At 35.8% G+C, this 21,234-nt stretch overlaps 1 protein-coding gene across 13 annotated transcripts in view; it reads right to left on the bottom strand.

The window, feature by feature from the left end:
• IKZF2 (IKAROS family zinc finger 2) overlaps positions 1–21,234 on the bottom strand; it is a 164,209-nt gene that overhangs the window by 8,938 nt on the left and 134,037 nt on the right. For all 13 annotated transcript variants that reach the window (XM_086719550.1, XM_086719547.1, XM_086719542.1 and 10 more), the window contains 2 exons: positions 13,653–13,790; positions 5,343–5,486 (listed from right to left, as the gene is read on the bottom strand). In XM_086719550.1, the coding sequence (XP_086575676.1) occupies positions 5,343–5,486; positions 13,653–13,790 (282 nt within the window). The remainder of the gene's footprint in view (positions 1–5,342; positions 5,487–13,652; positions 13,791–21,234) is intronic.

Here is a 21,234-nt window from a genome sequence, read left to right on the forward strand (position 1 = left end):
GAAAAAAAAAAAAAATTATAGAGCCGGCATTTGTCACCCTAGAGAATTCAAAGATGACACCATTAAAACACTGTTAAAAGCTGTATTGTTTGATAAACTGAATGGAATTTAGGACTATTTAAAAACAGGAGTTATTTCCACAAGTAGTTTGTTTACAAACTTGGAAAATAATATGTTTGTTGTTTTGCTTCTTGAAATGGGGAATTCATCATTTTTACACCATCCCTTCCTTGTTTAGACATATGGGCAATGGTGCTGATATGTACACCCATTGTTAGTTTTCCATGCTTTATCTTGATTGAAGTATTTTTGTAGTTTTCCCTTTAATATCTACTTCAACAAATCAGTATTTTACTTCAACACAGTGTCTAAAGATTAACCATAAAAGAGCCTTGTGCATAAAGCAGGAGAAATCATTTTAATTTTTCTCCTTTAAATGTTTCCAGCTTTGGATGGTGTATTTTATCTTTTTAAAATTCTGCCACTAAAACAACGTGGTCTCCTACTAATTGCCTGGTTACTTGCATAGGTAAATCTTACAGATAAAGGCTTCTTAACAATATATGTGGACTTCTTATAAATGTTTAGTATGTTATTATAGATGGATGCCTACTTTGTAATGTTGATAAAAAAATGTTTATCTACAGAACTGCATTCTGGAAAAGCACTTTTGGATCACTAGTATTATTTCAGGTTTGAAAAGAGGTCCCCAAAGTGAGATTAGGGTTATAATCGGAGTAATGAAAATGGAAGAAAAAAATGATGAGACCTGATCTCATGGCATCCAATTTAAGATACTGCAATGTTAAGACTTAAAAAGTTAAACTAGACAAACCTAATCTATATTCTCAAGGAGCTTACAGTTTAGAGAGAGTGACAGTGATTTAGGAATCATTTATAATACAGTGTGATATGTGCTATGAGGCCAAATAAAAGGAATATATATTAAGGGAGTAAAATAAGACTTCTTGAAGAAAGTAGCATCAGAGATAAGAATGTGATGACAAATATTAGCCAAGTAAAGGAATGTGGGGGTGGAGCAGCTGGTAGGAAAGCTCAGAGGCAAGAGGGTATAGCTTGTTCAAGGGATTACTTAAATTTCAGTATATAGCTGACAGTGGAAATAGATGAGAAAGAGAAGATAATAAGGCTCATTCAACAGCTAAGGAATTTGAATTTCATGCTGAGAGCAATACAGATTAATAGGGTTAAATGGGAAAGTGACTTGACTAGATATTTATTTATAAAGATGGTTTAGGAGGTTATTGCTATAAAGATCTGGTGGCCTGAATTAGTATAGTGGTAGTGGAAATGGAGAAAACCCAATGAAATGGAGAGAAATTTAGAAAATATAGTTTCTAGGGCTTGGTGATTATCTAGACTTAGAATGAAAAAAAGAAAGAAGTTAAGCATGGAGCCCGTTTCTTATCTGGGAAACTTAGTGGATAGCAGATAGAAAAGATGATGAATTCAATTTCGGAAAACTATGAGTAATAGTCGTGGTCCAGTAACTGCTGAGTAGAGTCTCAAATTTAGAAGAGAGATCTGGGCTTGAGATGTAGATACATGTCATCAGTTGATAGAAAGTAACTTCTGAAGCCAAGAGAATAAAAGGTATAACCCAAGCATTGGTAAAGTGTGAAGATGAGAAGGTCAAAAATAGAACCTGGGAGAACACCAAGATTTTTATGCCTGCCCACAGACCAAGGCAAGTTGGATTCCTGCACTGGGCCCCATGTTTACAGAGTCCCTTGCTCCTCATGGAATGAGGAATGTGTAGAGCCAAAGGAATATGCCTATCTGGAGATTACTCCCTAGACCATACCCTGGATACCCAAGACTGAAGAATTCCTTTCCCAAATGGCACTGAGTTTGCACTAAAGGTTAGCATAGTCCTCTTCATATGGTCTATCTTCCTGGTATGCACACACTTAGGCCTGAGGAGAGGCTAATACACTACTCTTTATGTGCTGCGTGTGGGGTGCAATGTGAAAAGAAGCTGAATGTGAAGGCTGAGGTGTCCACATGCATATGCATGAGGCCCCTTTTGGTACTGGAAAGAAACAGAAGTAGGTCTAAGAGAGAGGGCTGGCTCCAGGTCAGGCAGTGGTTCTGCTCATGCTGTCAAGGTCTGGTGTGGAACTCTAAAGGATCTAAGCATTCTATATTTATTTGAACTCAGTCTTCCAAGTTAGGAAGGTAGAACAATAGTTTTTCAGCTTAGGGGCATCTGGGTCTCTCAGGTGGTTAAACATCTGACTCTTGGTTTCAGCTCAGGTCATGATCTTGTGGTTTGTGATTTCAAGCCCTGCATCAGGCTCTGCGCTGTCAGCACGGAGCCTGCTTGGGATTCTCTCTCTCTTTCTCTCTGTCCCTTCCCCTCCCCCCCTCAAAATAAATAAACTTAAAAAAATAATTTTCAGCTTAATTTAAAATATTCAAATATTTAGGCATATGAATGGAGGCCTTCATTAGTACTTTTGCCCCATCTGCATAGCTGTTAAGGGTAGATTCATAATGAAGACTGAGAAGGAGCAGAGAAGCTAGAAGAAATGCAAGAGATCAATGTCATGGATACCAAGAAAAGAAGTGTTTCAAAAGCAATTAATTATTCAGGAGTGGCAAATGTTCTGACTGATATAAGATAGTCTAAAAAGGGTCCACTGCACTTGACACTATGGAAGCTGGCGACGTTGATAAGAATCATTTCATGGGGAAGACAACCAGGTTGCATAGACTAGGGAATGAGTAGAAAGAAAGAAATTATGGAAAGCAAGCATAGAGAACTCTTTCAACCACTCCATTTTTTGAAGAGGAGAAAGTAGGTAGTAGCAGGAAGGAGATTTGGTTTTGAGGGAATTTTTTTTTTTTAAATGATGAGAGTTTATCTTATTAAATACTAAAAGGAAAATGCCAATAGAGGGAAAAGACTGAAAATACAAGTGAGAAAAAGGAATAATGAAATGTAATGCATTGGGTTGGCGGGGGGGGAGGCTGTGACAGAAGAATTCCAGGGCACAAGAAGAGGAATTAACCTTAATTAAAAAGAGGGATACTTCTTTCATTGAAACAAGGAGGAAAAAAAGAAAATATTCCTATAAATGCACTTAATCCTTATAAAATTCGTAATATTGATAACATTTCAAAAGACTTTATTCCCTGTAAATTGAGCTAGAATACCATCAAGAAGTGAGATACCGTGTTTGTGGAGAATAAATGTTGAAATGGCTATAGGGTTCAGCAGGAGAGAGGACTATGCAGGGATGGGATCAAAGTAGGACTGCTACAATGTGGATGGAACAACTGATATTTGAGATCACTTATTCACTGATTCATAGTGACCAATTTGTAAGGCTGTGGGCTTTTCTCCAAAAGTACTAGCAGCCCTGTAGATATGGGACAGATGCTTCTCTGCTTTCAATAGAGTGGGGTTTCCTAGTGGGGTTTCACTAGGAGAAGGTGATAGAAAGACAACAAAGTAAGAGAGTCAAGAATATTGGCAACAGAGTAATAAACATGATTAACCATGGAATCTAAGCTGATAATAAAAAGAGAGGAGAACACAAAAAGATAGAAAGTTCAGGGATCATTGGTCTGTAGGGCTTGAAAAGGTCAAAGAATAGTATTTAACCGAGGGGCATGGTAAAAAGGAATTTATAGTGAGTGTGGAGTGATGAAATTTTCATTTCAAAAACCATCACAGAGACAATGTGTGATTGCTTTTTATATACTACTCGAAAGGATAATCCAAATAAAGAAAAAAATACCATTAAATTCCTAATAAGAATCTAATGTTATTATTTTAAAATCAAGATGTAATTAGGAAAAAACCTGTCCCCCTTTTCTAAGGATATAATCAAATCAAATTGAGAATAGCATCTCTAAGTCATAGTAAACACTGAAAATGTTACAAAGAACAAAACTAGATTCAGAAGACATAAAAAAAAAAAACAAAACATTTATATAAAGGAAGAAAGACTGGAAGAAAAGTTAGGGCCCAAGGCAAGCTTTTGAGTATTCTTGCAGTATTCCTGATACTATATCAGTATCAACTGTGATCCCTTAGGGCCATTCTCTAGTCTTTTTTTCAAAGAGCTCTGTCAATAAATTTCTCCAGCTTGTCTTAAAATGATATTTTGGTGATTTGTTAGTTCTGCGATTTCAGATTGAAAGGATATCTTCTCTAAGTGATTGATTATTGGAGTAAAAGAATTTTATTAGCCTTCCCTCCCTGAAATAACCAAAGATTTTCTACCAATCATCACTCAACCCATATCAGGATGTTCCACAATACTCTTTGACAATAGAATATGAGAATCTATTTGAATATTTTTCTCTTCTAATTTTTACCCTTTATAGTAATAAAATCTATAAGAATATATTACATATATAATTAATGGCAATTCTTTATATAGAATCACTATTTTTTATGTATTCTTTTTTAAATTTTATTTATTTTGAGAGAGACAGAGAGAGGGAGAGAGAGAATGCGAGCAAGGGAGGGGCAGAGAGAGAGGGAGAGAATTGTAAACAGGCTCCATACTGTCAGCACAGAGCCCTACACAGGGCTCAATCCCATGAACTCTGAGATCCTGACCTGAGCTGAAAACAAGAGTCAGAGGCTTAAAACCAATGGAGCTACCCAGGCACCCCACTATCTTTTATACATTCTTAAAAAACTTAGATGTTTTTTGCATCTAAGGGCTTGGAAATGAAAAAGAAAAGTCTAAATACATTATATTTAATCTTTTTGTTTCAAAACCATAGGCCAGATGAAAACAAAGATCCAAATATGCAAGATCTTGAATGTAGGTTGCTGCATTATTTTTCTAATGCAGCATTTTGGGGGAAAATATTTCTCTTAATTCTAGATAAAATAGTAAAAGCATTAATCTCATGTAAAGAAAACAGTTTAAAGACCTAGAACTAGTGCAAATTGGAAAACATCACAAAACTGGCTAACAGATGACACCATTCTCCTTAAGTATTTTTATTTTGTAAATAAATGGACATTTTTACATACTAGTGTACTTTATAATTTAGTTTTGAGGTAGCAACTTCTATCAGTCTTTCTTTAATTTCCTAGGCCCATATATCTAAAGGTGTGTGTGTGTGTGTGTGTGAGAGAGAGAGAGAGAGAGAGAGAGAGAAAGAAAAAGGAAAGAAAGAAAGAAAGAGAGGGAGGGAGGTACACATGGAACAGCATAAAGCAGAAATTAAGAATGGACAAAAGAGATGGGTATTTACCTCTTGAACTGAAATATACCATCTGTAGTTCTAATACATGGGAACATACTTCTCATTAAAACCACCTTTGAAGTAAAATCATTTGTAATGCTTACCCACAAACTTTTGTGGAGTGGAGCTTTTACGTTTTCCCATATTCCCTGTGAGCTTCTCTATGACAGCAGGTCTCTCAAAAGGCACCAGAGAAATATTGTTGTCCATAATAGGCTCTTGTTCCTTACAATCTTCCATAGGAGGTACTATGTAAAACCATACAAAAAATGCAATCTGATAATTTCTTCAACATTTTAAAAAGATACAAAGCTGGATTTGCCATCTCAATATGTGTTAGATAAACATAAGCTAGTATGCTTGGATAAAAGTAGAAAGAATAACCTTTAGTGTTAAAGTACACTCTTTAATTTTACACACACACATACATACACATACAGACACACACACAGAGGGGATTTGTTTTTATTCGAGTCGTTCTCAAATCAATGACAAACTGTTGGCCACTATTGGTGGCAAACATGTTCATCTTGTTTCTCATCTTACTCCTCTGAAAGTGTTTTTAACATTGATTAAAATCAATACCACTTTAAGACTGCACTATTCTCAAGGCTTTTGGAGTTTATTTTTCTAAAACAAATTAAGTAAGTCAACTTGTTTTGCAGGAAAGCTTAAACAGACACACAGAATAACAGCACGATATTTAACCAGGTTTTTTTTTTTTTCACCCATGTATTTTCCTGTAGCAGATTTTCTATTGATGAGACAAGTGAGCTATTAGCCCTACTGGTAGTAGATAAATACCTGCACAAAGCAGCCTTCATGAAGGAGTTTCAATTCTGAACATGTCTATACACAGTAAACTGTGGCAGCTTTATGACTCTAATTTATTTTAAAAAGAGCTCTTCAGTAGGATAAAACATTCCATTTCCAAATTGGCATATTTGCTCACTAAACTGCTCTAACTCATTTGACATAAACTCTCCAAAGCTGCTCCCTCTGCATCACATTTGTCTAAGTTGCTAGGGGCTAATAGAGTAGTTCACAGATATTGACATTACATATTGACATTCATAGTATAGAAAAAGGATTTAACAAAAGTTTTTGCATAGAAATACTGTCAAAGGATGTTTAAGGATAGAGTAACATCTGAGACAGATGAGATCAATGATTGAAGCCAGAGTTCACAGGAAAGACCATAACTTATTCTTGATTATTGTTACTTTCTCTAATTGTACCTGTGCCAGGGCCGTTTGGGAGCCTACAGGATTCCTATTTTAGAATATGTTTACTTGTTCAGCATACACTGTAAAATGATTTATTCTGCTCCTTTCATTTGTAAAGGAGAGTTCTACTGTGTGAAACACAATACATTCTCATTTATAAGACCAGGCACTAAAGTAAAATGAGAAAGCAAGAGATGAAAGTTAAGAAAATCCAGTGAACTATTCAGGTGACCTACTTAATAACCAATACAGGTTGCTGATTTTGAAGAAATGAAAAATGGCAACAGAAAAATCTTTTCCTAATTTGGACATGTTTAAAGAAATCTATATCCAATCTAAATTTTGGGTTAACCTAGTATATTCTAGTGGATAGACCAGAAGAATTTAATCTTCAACCTTATAAGATGTGGCTACGATTGGCAAGAGATTCTGCAATTACTGGATGTTAATGTAAAAGGAGATTATGAGATTCAGGAAGAAGGAAATACTCAGGTCATTTTCTATACTGATATAATCCATGATGTTACCAAGTGGAAAAAAATTATATCCCAAGATGTTACACGAAACATTATGTTCTCTTTAGCCAATAACTAAAGTAAAAGCAAATACTTAAAAAGGAAAGCAAAGAAAGGCTGACCAAAAAATTCAAACAAGGGTGGCCAGGAGGATGGAATGGCAGTCGAGAATGGATGTGGTTGGAACCATTAGTTAGATACAGATTATTGTCAAAGTCTTAATTTTTGTTTTGGGTGGTGGATTCATAGGCAATTACTACATTATTTAACATAACTGTCAAGCTAAAAAACAGGCTATGTATGGACTGAAGATGAAAATATGTCACAAACTGGGATCCAAAATGAAAGAAGGAAAGAAAAAAAAAAAAAGGTTTGTTGTTGTAAATTTTGTTAAAAAAACAGCAAAACTGGTTAACAGGGTTTGCCCCCAAATTGAATATAATAATTAGTTTTGAAATGAGTAGTCTAAAACTTGGCAGTTTTGCTCTAAGTCTAACCTTGAATTTTCATATTTGCACACATTTAACACTCAAAACGAAACCTGGGTGTGCGAACTGTCCCACACCACATCCACCTCAATTCAGATGATTTGTCCCAAGTTCAATGAAGCTCATGTGAACTGAAAACAATGACTTTGTCAGAGCTCTGGTCTTACTTCTATTTAACATCAGCCCTCCACATATCAAATATTGAACCTATTTCTACCATATCAGCAATAATAATAGTAACTGATATATACTATGTGCTAAGTACTGTTTTAAGACTGCATTAAATTATTTAATCTTTTCAATAACCCCCTTGAGATCAGTCCCATCTCCATTTTGCAGATGGGGAAACAAAAACCCAGAGACTCCTTGCTGTTTATATCTAGTTCATACGGAATATGTGAGTTGAACCTAGGTGGCCTGGCTCTAGAGCCTGGGCCCTTAGCCAGTACACTATACTATTTTTTTTGTTGTTGTTGTTGTTGAGATAATTAGACTGTTGACTTTTAATAAACAAGTTTGACATATTTTTAAGGTCTGCCATTGGGAAAAGATCTGATACATTTTCTCAATTACATAACTAATCTGAATGTTTTTTTTTTTTTTTCTTTCATGGGTCTGGGTGCAATGTTTGGGCTTGAAACAGAAAACAAGTTCTTAAGTTAACTCAATAATGCATCAGTCACATAGTGAGAGATTTATCTAGGCTAAGAAAATACCAATAAGCTAATCTTACTTGTTAGAGCAAACTTCATAACCAGCTATTTCCTTGACCTTATTTTTGCAGTTATAGCCAAGAGGAAAATATGTTTGTAATTGCATTATTTCATTATGTCATCACATTTATAAATCTTAAAGACAGAAGCATCTAAGAGTGTTCCCAACATAGCCATGTTTACCAAACAATCCACTCAAATTCAAAATCCAAAAAGACAGTCTAGATTAGATCACCTGTCCACCCCCTGGCCAGGAAAGGGCAGGGAAGCTACGCTTATAGTCTTTTCATATAATAGGAGGACAGTTCTCTAAAGGAAAATGGAAGTTTGGTTATCAAAAGAAGAAGGAAGTTTTGTAGGGCAGGGAAAAATAATGGATGTCATCTATATTGTCACAGACTTTCTCCATGTTGCCAAATAAAAAAAAAAATCAGTTTATCTTATTTTCTTGATAACATCTGACAGTACTGGCTTGCTTTGAAATCACTCTTTCCATTTTCTATTCTCTGCTCCTACTTATCTTCATGGCTCTTCTTTTTTTTTTTTTTTTTTTCTTTTTTTCCTCCTGGTGTTTTCTTGGCTTTCTAGATGTCTCACTCTATAGTTACCCATATAACTTTAGAAAACATATTACTTCAGGTTACAACCTCTATAATGATGACTACCAAATCTTTATTTCCTACCCAGACTTCTCTTGAGAATTTGAGATCTATATATTCAACTTCCTCCTAGACAGTTTCACTTGGCAGTCTCTCACAAGTGCCTAAAAGGTAATGTGTTCAAAAGCCGAAATCTCCATTTCTCACCCCATACTTTCTCCTATTTTTCCAATTTCCATCTACTTAGACAGCACCATTATCTACCTGATCATCCATGCTAAATATCTATGACAAATACGAGATTTCTTCCTTTCACTCAGTCTCCTTTCCCTTCTCTCACCTCCTCCTAATATACATACATGGGTGTACTGTGTATTTTAGATTTTACATGTATAGTTGCTCTCAATTTCTAACTGTTTATGCCAGGCTACTAAGCCCTACTTGACCAATCAGGAGATTGTTGCAATGGTCTACTTGCTTCTCTCTTGACTCTTTTATCTCCTATATCTCTAGAAATAAAATGTGAATACAATAATATTTTTTAGGATGAAATACGAAATTCTTCGCTTAGCACAGTAAGTCTTTGATATTCTGTTCACAGACTATTTCTCTGGCCTATCACCTTCCAATTTCTTTTGCCCGTACAAACTGGGCTCTAATTATACAGTTACTTGTTGGTCCTTAACTCTCCATGATCTTTTAGGCTTCTATATCTTCACACATGTTGTTCTCTCTGCACAAAAGACTCCTTTCATGGATGGCTGTGTTGTCTTTCAAATCTTCACTCAAACAAAACTTGCCCCAGAAATTTCTCTTGGACACCTTGTCTGGTTTAGACATCTATCCTACATGCCCCTGTAAAGCTTATCAGACTATTGTGTTGGTTTACTGGTCTATTTCTAACAGTAGTTGGTAAGTAACCATAGGGTACAGATTGCATTTTATTTGTGTCTCTAGTACCTTTTATGATATAAGACAAATACAATATTCAAGGTTTTTTTACTGAATGACTTTATGGAGGAATTAATGTTACCAGATAGAAACAAGTTGAAGGAACTTACTAGAGTTTGCAGGTTCTCAATTATGTTCCCAGACTTGTAATTAAGAACTTCCCTTTCTCAAATAATTCAAAGCATAAACTTAATAATATATGTCCTTGTTTTAAAGCTAGCTATCTTTTGGTTCATGCTTTCATTTTTGTCTCCTGGCAAGGGGGAAAAAAGCTAATTACATACTTCACTTTTTAAAGCTTTTTCTTCAAGCTAAAGAGCCTTGAGAAATGAGCATAAAGATAATTTTCAAATAAGATAATCTGCCATAAAATTAATTATTATTATCTTTATTTCCAAAACTACAAGTCATGAATTTTCTCCTTTTCCCTCAAAGTCAAAAACTTCTTATTCTATCTCCAAAACATGTCTCTAGTGTTTCATCCAGTTCTCTTCTCCTGCTCCTGTCTTTTCATCTTTTCCTTGGCATTCTTAATTCTAGTCTCTCCTTGTCCCTCAGTCAGTCATCTCTCCTATATTCTACACTGGTGACATTTTTCTTTACAAGAGAAAAATCAGATTACTCCAGTGGAATTCAAACATTCTATTAGCATAAAAGGCTCCATTTTTGCATTGCAACCAATTATGTTAGACTTATTTCCTATCACCTCTTTTTTTTTTTTTTTTTTTTTTTTAAATTTTTTTTCAACGTTTATTTATTTTTGGGACAGAGAGAGACAGAGCATGAAGGGGGGAGGGGCAGAGAAAGAGGGAGTCACAGAATCGGAAGCAGGCTACAGGCTCTGAGCCATCAGCCCGGAGCCTGACGCGGGGCTCGAACTCACAGACCGCGAGATGGTGACCTGGCTGAAGTCGGACGCTTAACCGACTGCGCCACCCAGGCGCCCCATCCTATCACCTCTTTAACTGCAACTATGTTCAATGTCCGGGAACCTGCGAATGTTCTTTTATACTTCCAAGTGTTAGCCTATGGCAAGTGCTCTGCCTGGAACGTACATTCTCTGTGAATCTAATTTGTGTGATTTTTCTCAACCTGATGTACAAATCAAACACTGCACATAAGATTTCTTTGTTTTCTCTAGACAGAGTTAGGTCAGCTCTGCATTTGTGCTCCTACAGAAGTATGTATATGTCTTTATTAGAGCATTTATTTCATTTTATTTATCTTTTTTTAAAAGTACATATTTCCTATCAGACTATAAATGTAAGAAAGAAATTGCATCCAGGTATCTTTATATCCCCAGAATGTTTCATAAAAATAGGCACATAGCAAGCCTTCAATAAATGTTTGCTGAATGAAGTGAAAGAGTGCCTCTTTGACTTCAGACATGTCCCTCCCTGGAAGAGCCAACATGGGAAGAACATGTTTTAGGAATGAGTGGCTAGGAGACATAACTATGTCAGATATGAACCAAAACAAAAGAATAATAATGAATTTCAAAGAGTTAATGGCAGCCACAATGATGGTAATGGCCACCCCTACCACTAAAAATAAGATTAAAAAAATAGACAAGATAAGCAGGATAGTAGGAGAGGGATGGGGATAAATATGAATTTCACCGTGGCTGTCTTTCAAAGGAGACACATGCCAAGCTATGTATATGAGACAAGGTTAATGATGAACTCTGAGAATATTCTGTCCATGTTTTTTTTTTTTTTTTTTTTTTTTTTCTCTTTTGGTCAGTTCCTACCCCATACACTCAATTCTGTATTAAGAATATTAACAAAAGGAAAAGGAGATTAAGGATAATCTCAAATTAGTACTACAACATACCTAGAAGTACAGTATGAAATGGTATTAATATAACCTTAATGTTTAAAACTATATCCAACATGGTGGAAAAACTAGTATTTGGGCCTATAAATGATATCTAAACCTATGTCCTTCTCCCACCCTCACCATACACTTTGCCCCCTGCTCTACCCAGTACCTGAGTGTCTTTCCCACTTTCCCCATTCAGTTCCAGTTTTACAGCAACCTATAGAAGGCTTTTCACCGTCGAGGGCTAAGCAATCTGAGAAATGGAGGTTGAAGCTATAACTGTTTAAATGTCTCCTCCCCTCCTCAAATACACCTGCTTAAATTTTTTTGTCAGCACTTATTCCATAACTGGTTAATTTGCCAACGCATAGTTAAATGTTGACTATTTATGTACACTTTACCTTCCCATAACAACATAACGTGTTTTAGACGAGACTCTGTTTCTAATTCAGATGTGTGTGCAACAGAGTTTCATAAATAACTCAATGAAAAATAAACTAATATAATTAACCCAATCCAATGTCAAAATTGCAATGAGAGAACATTATATGGAAAGATTAGTACCACAAGGTATCTTAAGTTTCGGCATGCCCTCAAGCCTCCATCAGTTACCCTGCCTCAAACCACCTCTAAAAACAATTTAAACAGAAACAGTATGCTCAAGTAGGCAAACGAAACTTCAAATGCTTGTTAATGCTGATAAGTAACATAACTTTCTAGGGTATGGAACATTTAATATTTCTTAATATTTAATGTCCTGAAATCTAATAGTGAAAAGAATGGTTTATTTCACATCCAGTCCCACTTAATTCTCATACCATACATGTGATGCACACAGATGCCACACAGCCAGGCCAGGCTTACTGGACTCTGAGATTTAGCATTTTAAGTTCCATGCTCTGGACCCCATGCTACCCTCATAAGCCCAGGTGATGCAAGTTTGCACTATCAAATTTACTAAGACATAAAGCACAGACAGGTTTTTAAAACTGTTAATAATGATAATATAAAAATAAGTGTACTCATTCTCAACAAATAGAATTATATAATTCTTTAGATTATATAAACTACCCTCAAGAAGAAATTAAATATTTTAAATTTCCAATTCAACAACAAATAATCACTTGCTGTCCAATAAACACAGTTCCACAGTATGTACTATATAAAATAACACAAAAAAAAAACCCCACAAATAATCCTTGAGCTGTATATAAGTTGCTAAATAGATATTTACATTTTAAAAATGACTACAGCATTCCCCAATTATACTATTTGATATTGACTAAATCTTTTAAAATAAAAGATAGAAGTGCAACAATAAGACTTTCGTATGTACTTATATGAAGGATAAAATTAATCAGCATAAAAATATAATTAGGACAAAACAGGTGCCCCAAATCTAAAGAATTGAAATTCATAACTTTCCTTTGTAAGGCTGATATATAAACATTAATTTTTCAGTAACACAGAGTTATTAATTGATAAACCTTAGAAACTACCTTCCTACCTGCTATTGTATATTATGGAGATGAGGATGTTTTGCTTGGGTTCTGATTTTTGTGGAGGGAAGTGGGTGCCTAATTTTAATCTAGATCGTTCCCTATACTAGTAGGAAGCAAAATGAGTAATTCCCAAGATAAATCACAAAACTGATTAGAGAAAGATCAATTATATCACTGATCAGTTACCAAAAGAAATGAAAATACACAACCAACCAACTCTTTTAGGAACCCTACAGACTTACATAGAACCATTTCTAACTACTTGGCACAGCCAATGAAAGAGAAAGAGTAAATGCTCTCTTCCTTTGGTGTACTTAAGGTCGGCTGCCATTATTATGTTAATTCAAACACATGTTATCAGAAATACTTTGGGAGAATCGTAAAAACTCACTATAGGTTGTTTGCCAAGGGTCCCAAAGCTCAACTCATTTCAAGTGCTTAAGAAGATAATCCCATGCAAAGTTAACACGATCTAAAATTGTTTGAAAACAAGAGTAAGATTTCGTCTTCATGCTTAAGGGTAGAGGAACTGTTTAACCCATAAAGAACTACAGAAGTAGTGAAGGGGAATGAAAATGGTGAATGCCATTTCTACCCACCATGGTGACTCATGACCTGCCCAGCAGCCTCCATGCTGACATTCTGGAGATAGTTGTGGCAGCGTTCCTTGTGCTCCTCCAGTGAACTGCGCTGCTTGTAGCTTCGTCCACAGTAGTTGCACTTGTGAGGTTTACCCACTGCAAAGAGAATGCGAGGTTAGCGTGCCAGCAGTCTCATCCAAAGCAAAATTAATATCTGACTTTTGATAGTGTGGAGGAAGCATTTATATGCCTTTCAGACTCAAATCTCTTCCTCCTCCACACTCTGATTTAGGCGAGAAAAGCTAATAAATTTCTAACAAGACTAAAAGCGAGCAAGAAGATAAGGTAGATCGTACCTTTGGAGATAGGGGAAATACTGAATCAAATTCATGCTCTGACTGTATCCTAGATCATGAGGGGCTGATGATCAGTCTTCAAATTATCTGACTCGTAATACTAACATTTGCCCTTACACAATTCTCTCAGCTTTGACTCATTCAAAAGACAAATCACGAGTGTCCTAGATACATGGTAAGAATTTTTTTTTAATTTTTTTTGCAGGGGGAGGATAAAGACAGAAAATTTTTACTGAAGAAAATAAAATGCAATAACTTGAATGTCATCGTTTAGTGAAAAGATTATTCATGGGCACCAAGGAGACTAAAAAGAATTCAAGTGATGAGAAAAAGTAAAGATAAAAGCAGAGAGTTTCTCTTTTCTTTCCACCTTGGTAATAACTATTCATACATGCAAAACTTTGCAGAGGAGAAGTAGATTCTCCCACATCAGCCCTGTTCTTAGGTTACCAAGAACTAACCTACTAGGTGCTGTGAGTCAGAATTATTAACAGTAACCACTGAAGTCCCAACATATTTAGTTATACAATGATAGCAGCATTTTCTAATGCATTTCACATTCAGGAAATGAATTTTCTTAGTGACCAGAGAGCCGTATGTCAATATACCTGGTAAAATACTTCAATGCTCACATTAAAAAACAAAACAACAACAACAACAAAAAAAACTTTGATGAAGGAAAACACATTTATGGAAAGAGATATGTTTTAATGTATGTCAAGTCACAAGGATATCAGAGAGCACATTAATTCTTGGTTTTGAACGAATATAGGAAAAAACATAAAACACCAGCTGGTCTGTGCCAAAGCCCTCATCAGTAAAGCACAGTATGAATCAGGTCAGTGGCCCTCATCTGACATAGGAATCACTTTGTTCTGCCCAAAGGACAAACAGACCACTCTTTTTCATAGTCAAAGATAGTATCTCTAACTCCAGTCACCTTACAAACCCACGCTATGACGCTGGTCACAAGAGGAACTGAAATACTGTAACAAGGCAAGGTGTTCATAGCTGCATAGAAATTTCACTATACTAAAACACACACACACACACACACACACACAATTTTTTAAATTGTATTTGAGGTACACATAAAGTCACTTATTTCATGGTCATAATTTTTCAAAATGGTGTTAAATAAAAGCTATCCAAGGCAGGATTAGTCATTTCTAAAAATATGAGGCAAACTAACTTCTATTTTTCAGAACCAAGGATTTCTATACATTGAACCAAGGTATCTCTATATTGTGAAAAATCTTTATCGCTGTGTGAAAGCATTAAAAATTATAATACTTTTAGTCAAAAACATTCATGTAAATAATATATTTATACATAATTGCATTTTAAGATACAGGACTACATACTACAAAAAGCTTTTGTTTGCTATTACGGTTACTTAATTTGGCGGTTTCTTATTGCTGTTTCTCTAGAAACAGGTGAATTTGCACTGAACAAGTCTACCTGTAGCTCACTGTAAACTAGTTTCCTCATCTCTCTCTTACCCCTTGGCACTCCTATTGCATTGTGTCCTAGGATACTATGTTTTACTATGAACATATCAACCTACTATGCTTTCTTCCCCTTATTTATATAAGCAAACCTGAGACCTCTCAATTTAATTTAAACATAGTTCCCTTACACTCCCCTTGGCTCACAATCCTTTAGGAACTTTTAACTCACCTGACAAGGAAGAAAAGACCGTATACTTTTTACTGTTTTTGAAACTCATTTTTTTTACTAGCCTCATTTTTGAAGTCTATCCTATATTCTCCTTTACATCAGCTTCTCCCATTTTGACATCTACTTTAAAACATCGCTCTTGGGGCACCTGGGTGGCACAGTTGGCTAAGCATCCAACTTCAGCTCAAGTCATGATCTCATTGTTTGTGAGTTCAAGCCCCACGTCGGGCTCTGTGCTGACAGCTCAGAGCCTGCAGCCTGGTTCAGATTCTGTCTCCCTCTCTCTCTGCCCCTCCCCTGCTCATGCTCTGTCTCTCTCTCTCTCAAAAATAAATAAACATTAAAAAATTAAAATAAATTGCTCTTTCCTCTTCATCCCAAGTTGAGCAAACTGTTCTAGAAGTATAACCTCAATTTCCCCAAATCTTGATCTGTGCTCTACTATAGCAATCCACATACTGGGCAACATATGTTGGACTTTGATATCCTCTGTTTTATCTCTAAGACATGTACTCTGGGAATGCTCCATCTTGTCCCTCTGTCTCTCATCTAATATGTATTGGAAAAAAGCCTATCATGTACAAACACTGTGATGACGCTGGAATGTAAAGTGGAGAACACTCTCTTGGTGCCTATCATCCTCATGCAACTGGTAGTCTGGTGAGGAAGACAGACATTTAACAAATATATAAGCAATATCTTACAAATTGTGGTAGATTCAATGGAGCAGAACGGTGTGCTAGCATAATGTGGGGAGCCAAATTTAGTTGGATAAAGTTGGATAGGAAGGTCTGCCTGAGGTAGGAACACTTTGGCTGATAACTGAAGGAAAAGTAAAAGTGAATCAGATAATGGGGGTGGTGGAGCAGGGTCGAGGAGAGGCAGTGTTTGAGAATTTCCAGGAACTGCTGTCGTCCTCGTGTTTGTTCTCATGTACTCAGCCCCTTCAAAGTCTAGATCATGTCCTTACTACTTTTTTGAAAATTATTTTCAGACATCATCAACAATCCTTGCCAGACCTAATGGCTCTACTAGCCCCTGAAGACCACTTCCCTCCTGTCACTCCTTTGGTATTTCTTAAAAATCAAGTTCACAGAAATATTGTTTACATTTACTCCATGATGAGTTAGTTCATCTGTATGCTTATAAACCATGAGTTAGTACGTAAAACATATACATTCATAGAAGACCAGTATTTTACATTTATTTTGATAAATATTAATACATTCTCACCATCTCAAACACTTCCATTCTGATATTACTAAAACATTTTTATAAAGTCATCAGTAGCCTCTGAATCACTAAAGCCAGTGGACTTTGATTCTAAATCTTCCTAATTTCTTGGCCACTATCAAACTTTCATGTGTCTTGAATCTCCTATTTGAGCTTCTGGGATTAGATTTTGTGTTTCCCCTCACTGGCTTCTCAATGACTCTTCCTACCTGGCAAATAGATATGTAACTTCAGATTTTATTCTCACTATAATTAACAGTCTCCCTCTGTTCCCTCTAGGTGAAGCCCTCATTTCAATGAAATGTCCAAACTGTGCTTGGAATAATTTCCCATGTTTGTAAGTAGCTACTGGTCATTTAAACCATTTTAGAATGATGTTGGTGAACCAAAAGATGGAGTTTTCTTTTCTGTGCAATCACAGCACTCTGTCCATACTCTGTTGATGCATTACTTATGATAATTGCATTCTAATTATCCATACAATATCTATTCATCTCCCTAGTCCAAAAAATGAGCTTTGTCCTAAAGGCAGAGATGGTGTTTTACTCAGTGCTTGAATTGATAGTGCTTGTGGTGGTTATTAAACATAGAAGACACTCAATATATATTTGCTGAGTAACTGCCCTTCAACCTCATACTATCAAATGCCTTTTGAGTATTGCCTCATGTATATTCCTCTGAAATCTAAAATTCAGCAAATTCAAAATTATCTTCCTCCACAAAATTACTTTTTTTTAATGTTTATTTATTTTTGAGAGAGAGAGACAGAGTGTGATCGGGGGAGGGGCAGAGAGAGGGGGCGACAGAGAATCCCAAGCAGGCTCCTAGATGTCAGCACACAGGCTGATGCGGGGCTCGAACTCGTGAACCGGGAGATCATGACCTCAGCTGAAGTCAGACGCTTAAAAGACTGAGCCACTCAGGTGCCCCTCCACAAAATTACTTCTTTATTCTGACTGTTCTTTTGTGCCGCTGTTACCACTGTTTTAATAATCCAGACTCACAACAAGACAGCCCTTTTTGTTGCCTCCTACCTCTTTTCCCACATCCCAGTAATTGCTAAGTTCTATATACTCAACTCCTTTGATGTTTCTCAAGTTTATCCTTCTTTCTCATTCCCACAACCAATATGCAAGTTCCGTTCTTCATTATCACTAGCCTGGGCTGGCACAATAGACTTCAAACCAGCTGTTTTCTTGCATAATTATTTTAGTCCTCTCCTTAACAACATTTACTGACTCTTAACTTCTATTGAATAATTCCAAATATTCCAAATCCCTTTACCTGGCATTCAGTACCCTATACTAACTGGCCCTAAGTCATACATCCCATCTTCTACCCCAGGATCCAGCCAAAATCACCTGGAGCTTTTACACTTGAGTCTTAGTTCTTTCTGGAATGGCTTCATACAATTTGGCCCTCTTGAAATCCTATTCATCCTTCTATTCCCAACCTCCTTAAACCACATTCCATCTAAAAGTGATCTTTCCCACTAAAGAATCATAACTGTATTGGCCCTCATACCTAGGAAACATTTTATCATGTATTTGCGGTTATTTATATATACATTCATTTTGATCTCTCCCATGTTAGACTGTGACCTTCTTGAGAAACTGGAGCAGTGTCATATGTTTTTGTAACCTGCAACAAGTTTAGTATGGTGATTTGTTCACAGCAAGAATACATGGGGTTTTCATTAGTAACATCATTTCTTAACACTTTAAATATTTTTTTCTCACTGGCTTTCCTTAAATTTCCCTAAATTTCCAACTTTCAAAGCAGTGCATCTGTATAGAAAATATGAAAATTCACCAAAAATATTTGTAATTATACAATTTGGAGATAGCTGTCTTTAACATTTTTATCATTTTCTTGCATTTCTTCTTGTACATGCAAAGACACATTTTGTTAGGAAATCATGTCACTATACATTATATTTATACTCTGCTTATTTTAATGAATATGTCTTAAACATTTCTCTATGTTATGAAATAATAGTTGCTGAAGTGAGGTAACAGATTTTTCTTACTTAGAGTATATAGAATTATGATAATGTTGAATTAGTTTGCTTAGCATTCTTAGTCCTTTTCTTATTTAATATTTCTCACTTTACTATCATTGTATATGCTCATATTTGAAGAAATCAAATAGTACTAAAGGGCATTTACTGAGATACACAGACTCCCCTACCCCTCATCTAATAAAAATCTACTTTAATGTGCTCTTTTTGGAGTTTATTAGTTTGATGTTAGAACTTCTGGACTGATTCTTTAAATTTGTTCCCCTTTCCCCCCATGTCAAATATTTTGACTTTACCCTTTTGACAAAAAAAAAAAAAAATTCTCATCTTTTTCTTTGATTCTTTCTGCTAAATGTTTTCTAGCTATCATGCATTTTAATTTCTAAGAGCTCTTTCCTGTTTTCTTACTCTTTTTTTTTAAAAAAAATAGAATTCTTCTGTTTTTTCTTGGGCACAATAACTTCTCTCTCTGAGCATTTTCTCTCTTTAAATTTTCTTCCCTCTTTATATTGTCTGTTTTCTCTGAGCTTTTTTCTTTTTATGTTGATCTCTGTATTGGAGGACTTTCTTACATTAATGGTGCCTGAATATATATTGTTCTTTCATATTGAATAGTGAGGCACTAAAAAGCTAACTGGGAGTTCAGGAACCGTAGGTGAGGTTTATGAACTATTACAGTGTAACCTCCTTATTGTTAGACTCCCATGTCTTCTCTTTCAATTTCCTTAGAGAAGATGCCTCCAATTTCTAATCCCAAGGGTGATAGAAGCTGGCTGTCCGCATTTGGAAAGACAAGAAATGGGGCCACAAATCTAAATGTTCAACTGTGGTCTTTTGCATTAATCCTTTGTTTTTTCCCTTACCCTTTCCTTGTTCAGGAGCCCCTAAGCCTGAACATTTCCAATTCAACTTCTCCAAAAAATAAACATTTATTTTTCTGTAAGGGGGAGGAAGAGGATTAGCTGGCTGGCTGTACTGGATGAGAGTAACTCTATGGTCTAACAATTTTGTACACAGATTTTTAAATTCCTTTCTATTTACTCCACAGCTCCATCCCTGACTTCAGTAGTCCTGTTTTCTTCCACTTTTCAGGATTCTATGGTGCCAGTTAGCTTGCTACGCATCCCTTAATCCCCTCTATAATCACTAAAGGTTTTAGTCTGGTCTTCCTCTTACCACCTCTTCCTCTATCTGCTTTCCATCTTCCTCTTGGCTGCTATTCTGTCCTTTCTCATTGTCTTTGATCTTATGAGTTTAAATTTCTATAAATGTCTACTGTGATTTTCATGGAGTTTTAAGGAGTGAGACATGTTGCTTTTCATTTCATCATGTTTAAACAGCAATATACAATATCACTTTTATTGTTGGTATAGTATGGCTCCGTAAAGATGTATTGTAATTCTCTACCAACAACAACAACAAAAAAGGCATGATATATATTAGGAAAGCTTAGCCATCAAAAAAGTAATCACACATTAGTAAAACAGGGAATTTGTGGAAACGTAAAATTGCATATCTCCTCTTTTCTACTGTTACTTATTTAAGTATTCTAACACAAAATCCCCTATTTTCTTTTAAAAAAAAATTTTTTAATGTTTATTTTTAAGAGAGAGACAGAGACAGAGACACAGGATGAGTGGGGGAGGGGCAGAAAGCGAGGGACACAGAATACAAAGCAGACTCCAGGCTCCCAGCTGTCAGCACAGAGCCCGATGTGGGGCTCAAACCCGTGAACTGTGAGATCATGACCCGAGCCGAAGTCAGATGCCCAACCAACTGAGCCACCCAGGCGGCCCCTCCCCTACCTATTTTCAAAGATATTTTAGCTTAATCATTTGCAATGGATCTCAAAATGAACCACAGGCTATCCATGTTAGAATTCCCTGGTGTGTTTGTTAAAATGCAGATTCTTGGGCACCATGCTGGGTCTAGAATTTCTGGGGGTGCCATCTGAAGGTCTGCATGTTTAATAAACTTCCTAAGTAACTGCTTTCATACTGAAGTTGGAAAACAGTGGTTTTATAGAAAATCATAAATCATCATGTTCTTTAAGTTTGGAGTTGAGTTAAAATTTCTTTTTAAGGTGAAGAATATTTTTTTTAACGTTACTATAATGATCTTAACTGTATTATCAAAGGAGTTGCAATTAACTTTGCTTTCTAAGAAATTTTGGATGAGGCATCATTTTGTTACTGGTATTAATGCCAAAAAAGAAGTATTTTGGTATCAAAATTTACTCCTGTATGTTGATTCCATATTTTGAGGACAATTATACAGTTTAAAGTAAACTTTACATCAATTCTCCTTCAAA

Source organism: Puma concolor, chromosome C1, assembly GCF_028749965.1.
Source record: "Puma concolor isolate L17-30 chromosome C1, mPumCon1.1.hap2, whole genome shotgun sequence".
NCBI classification, from domain to species: Eukaryota; Metazoa; Chordata; class Mammalia; order Carnivora; family Felidae; genus Puma; species Puma concolor.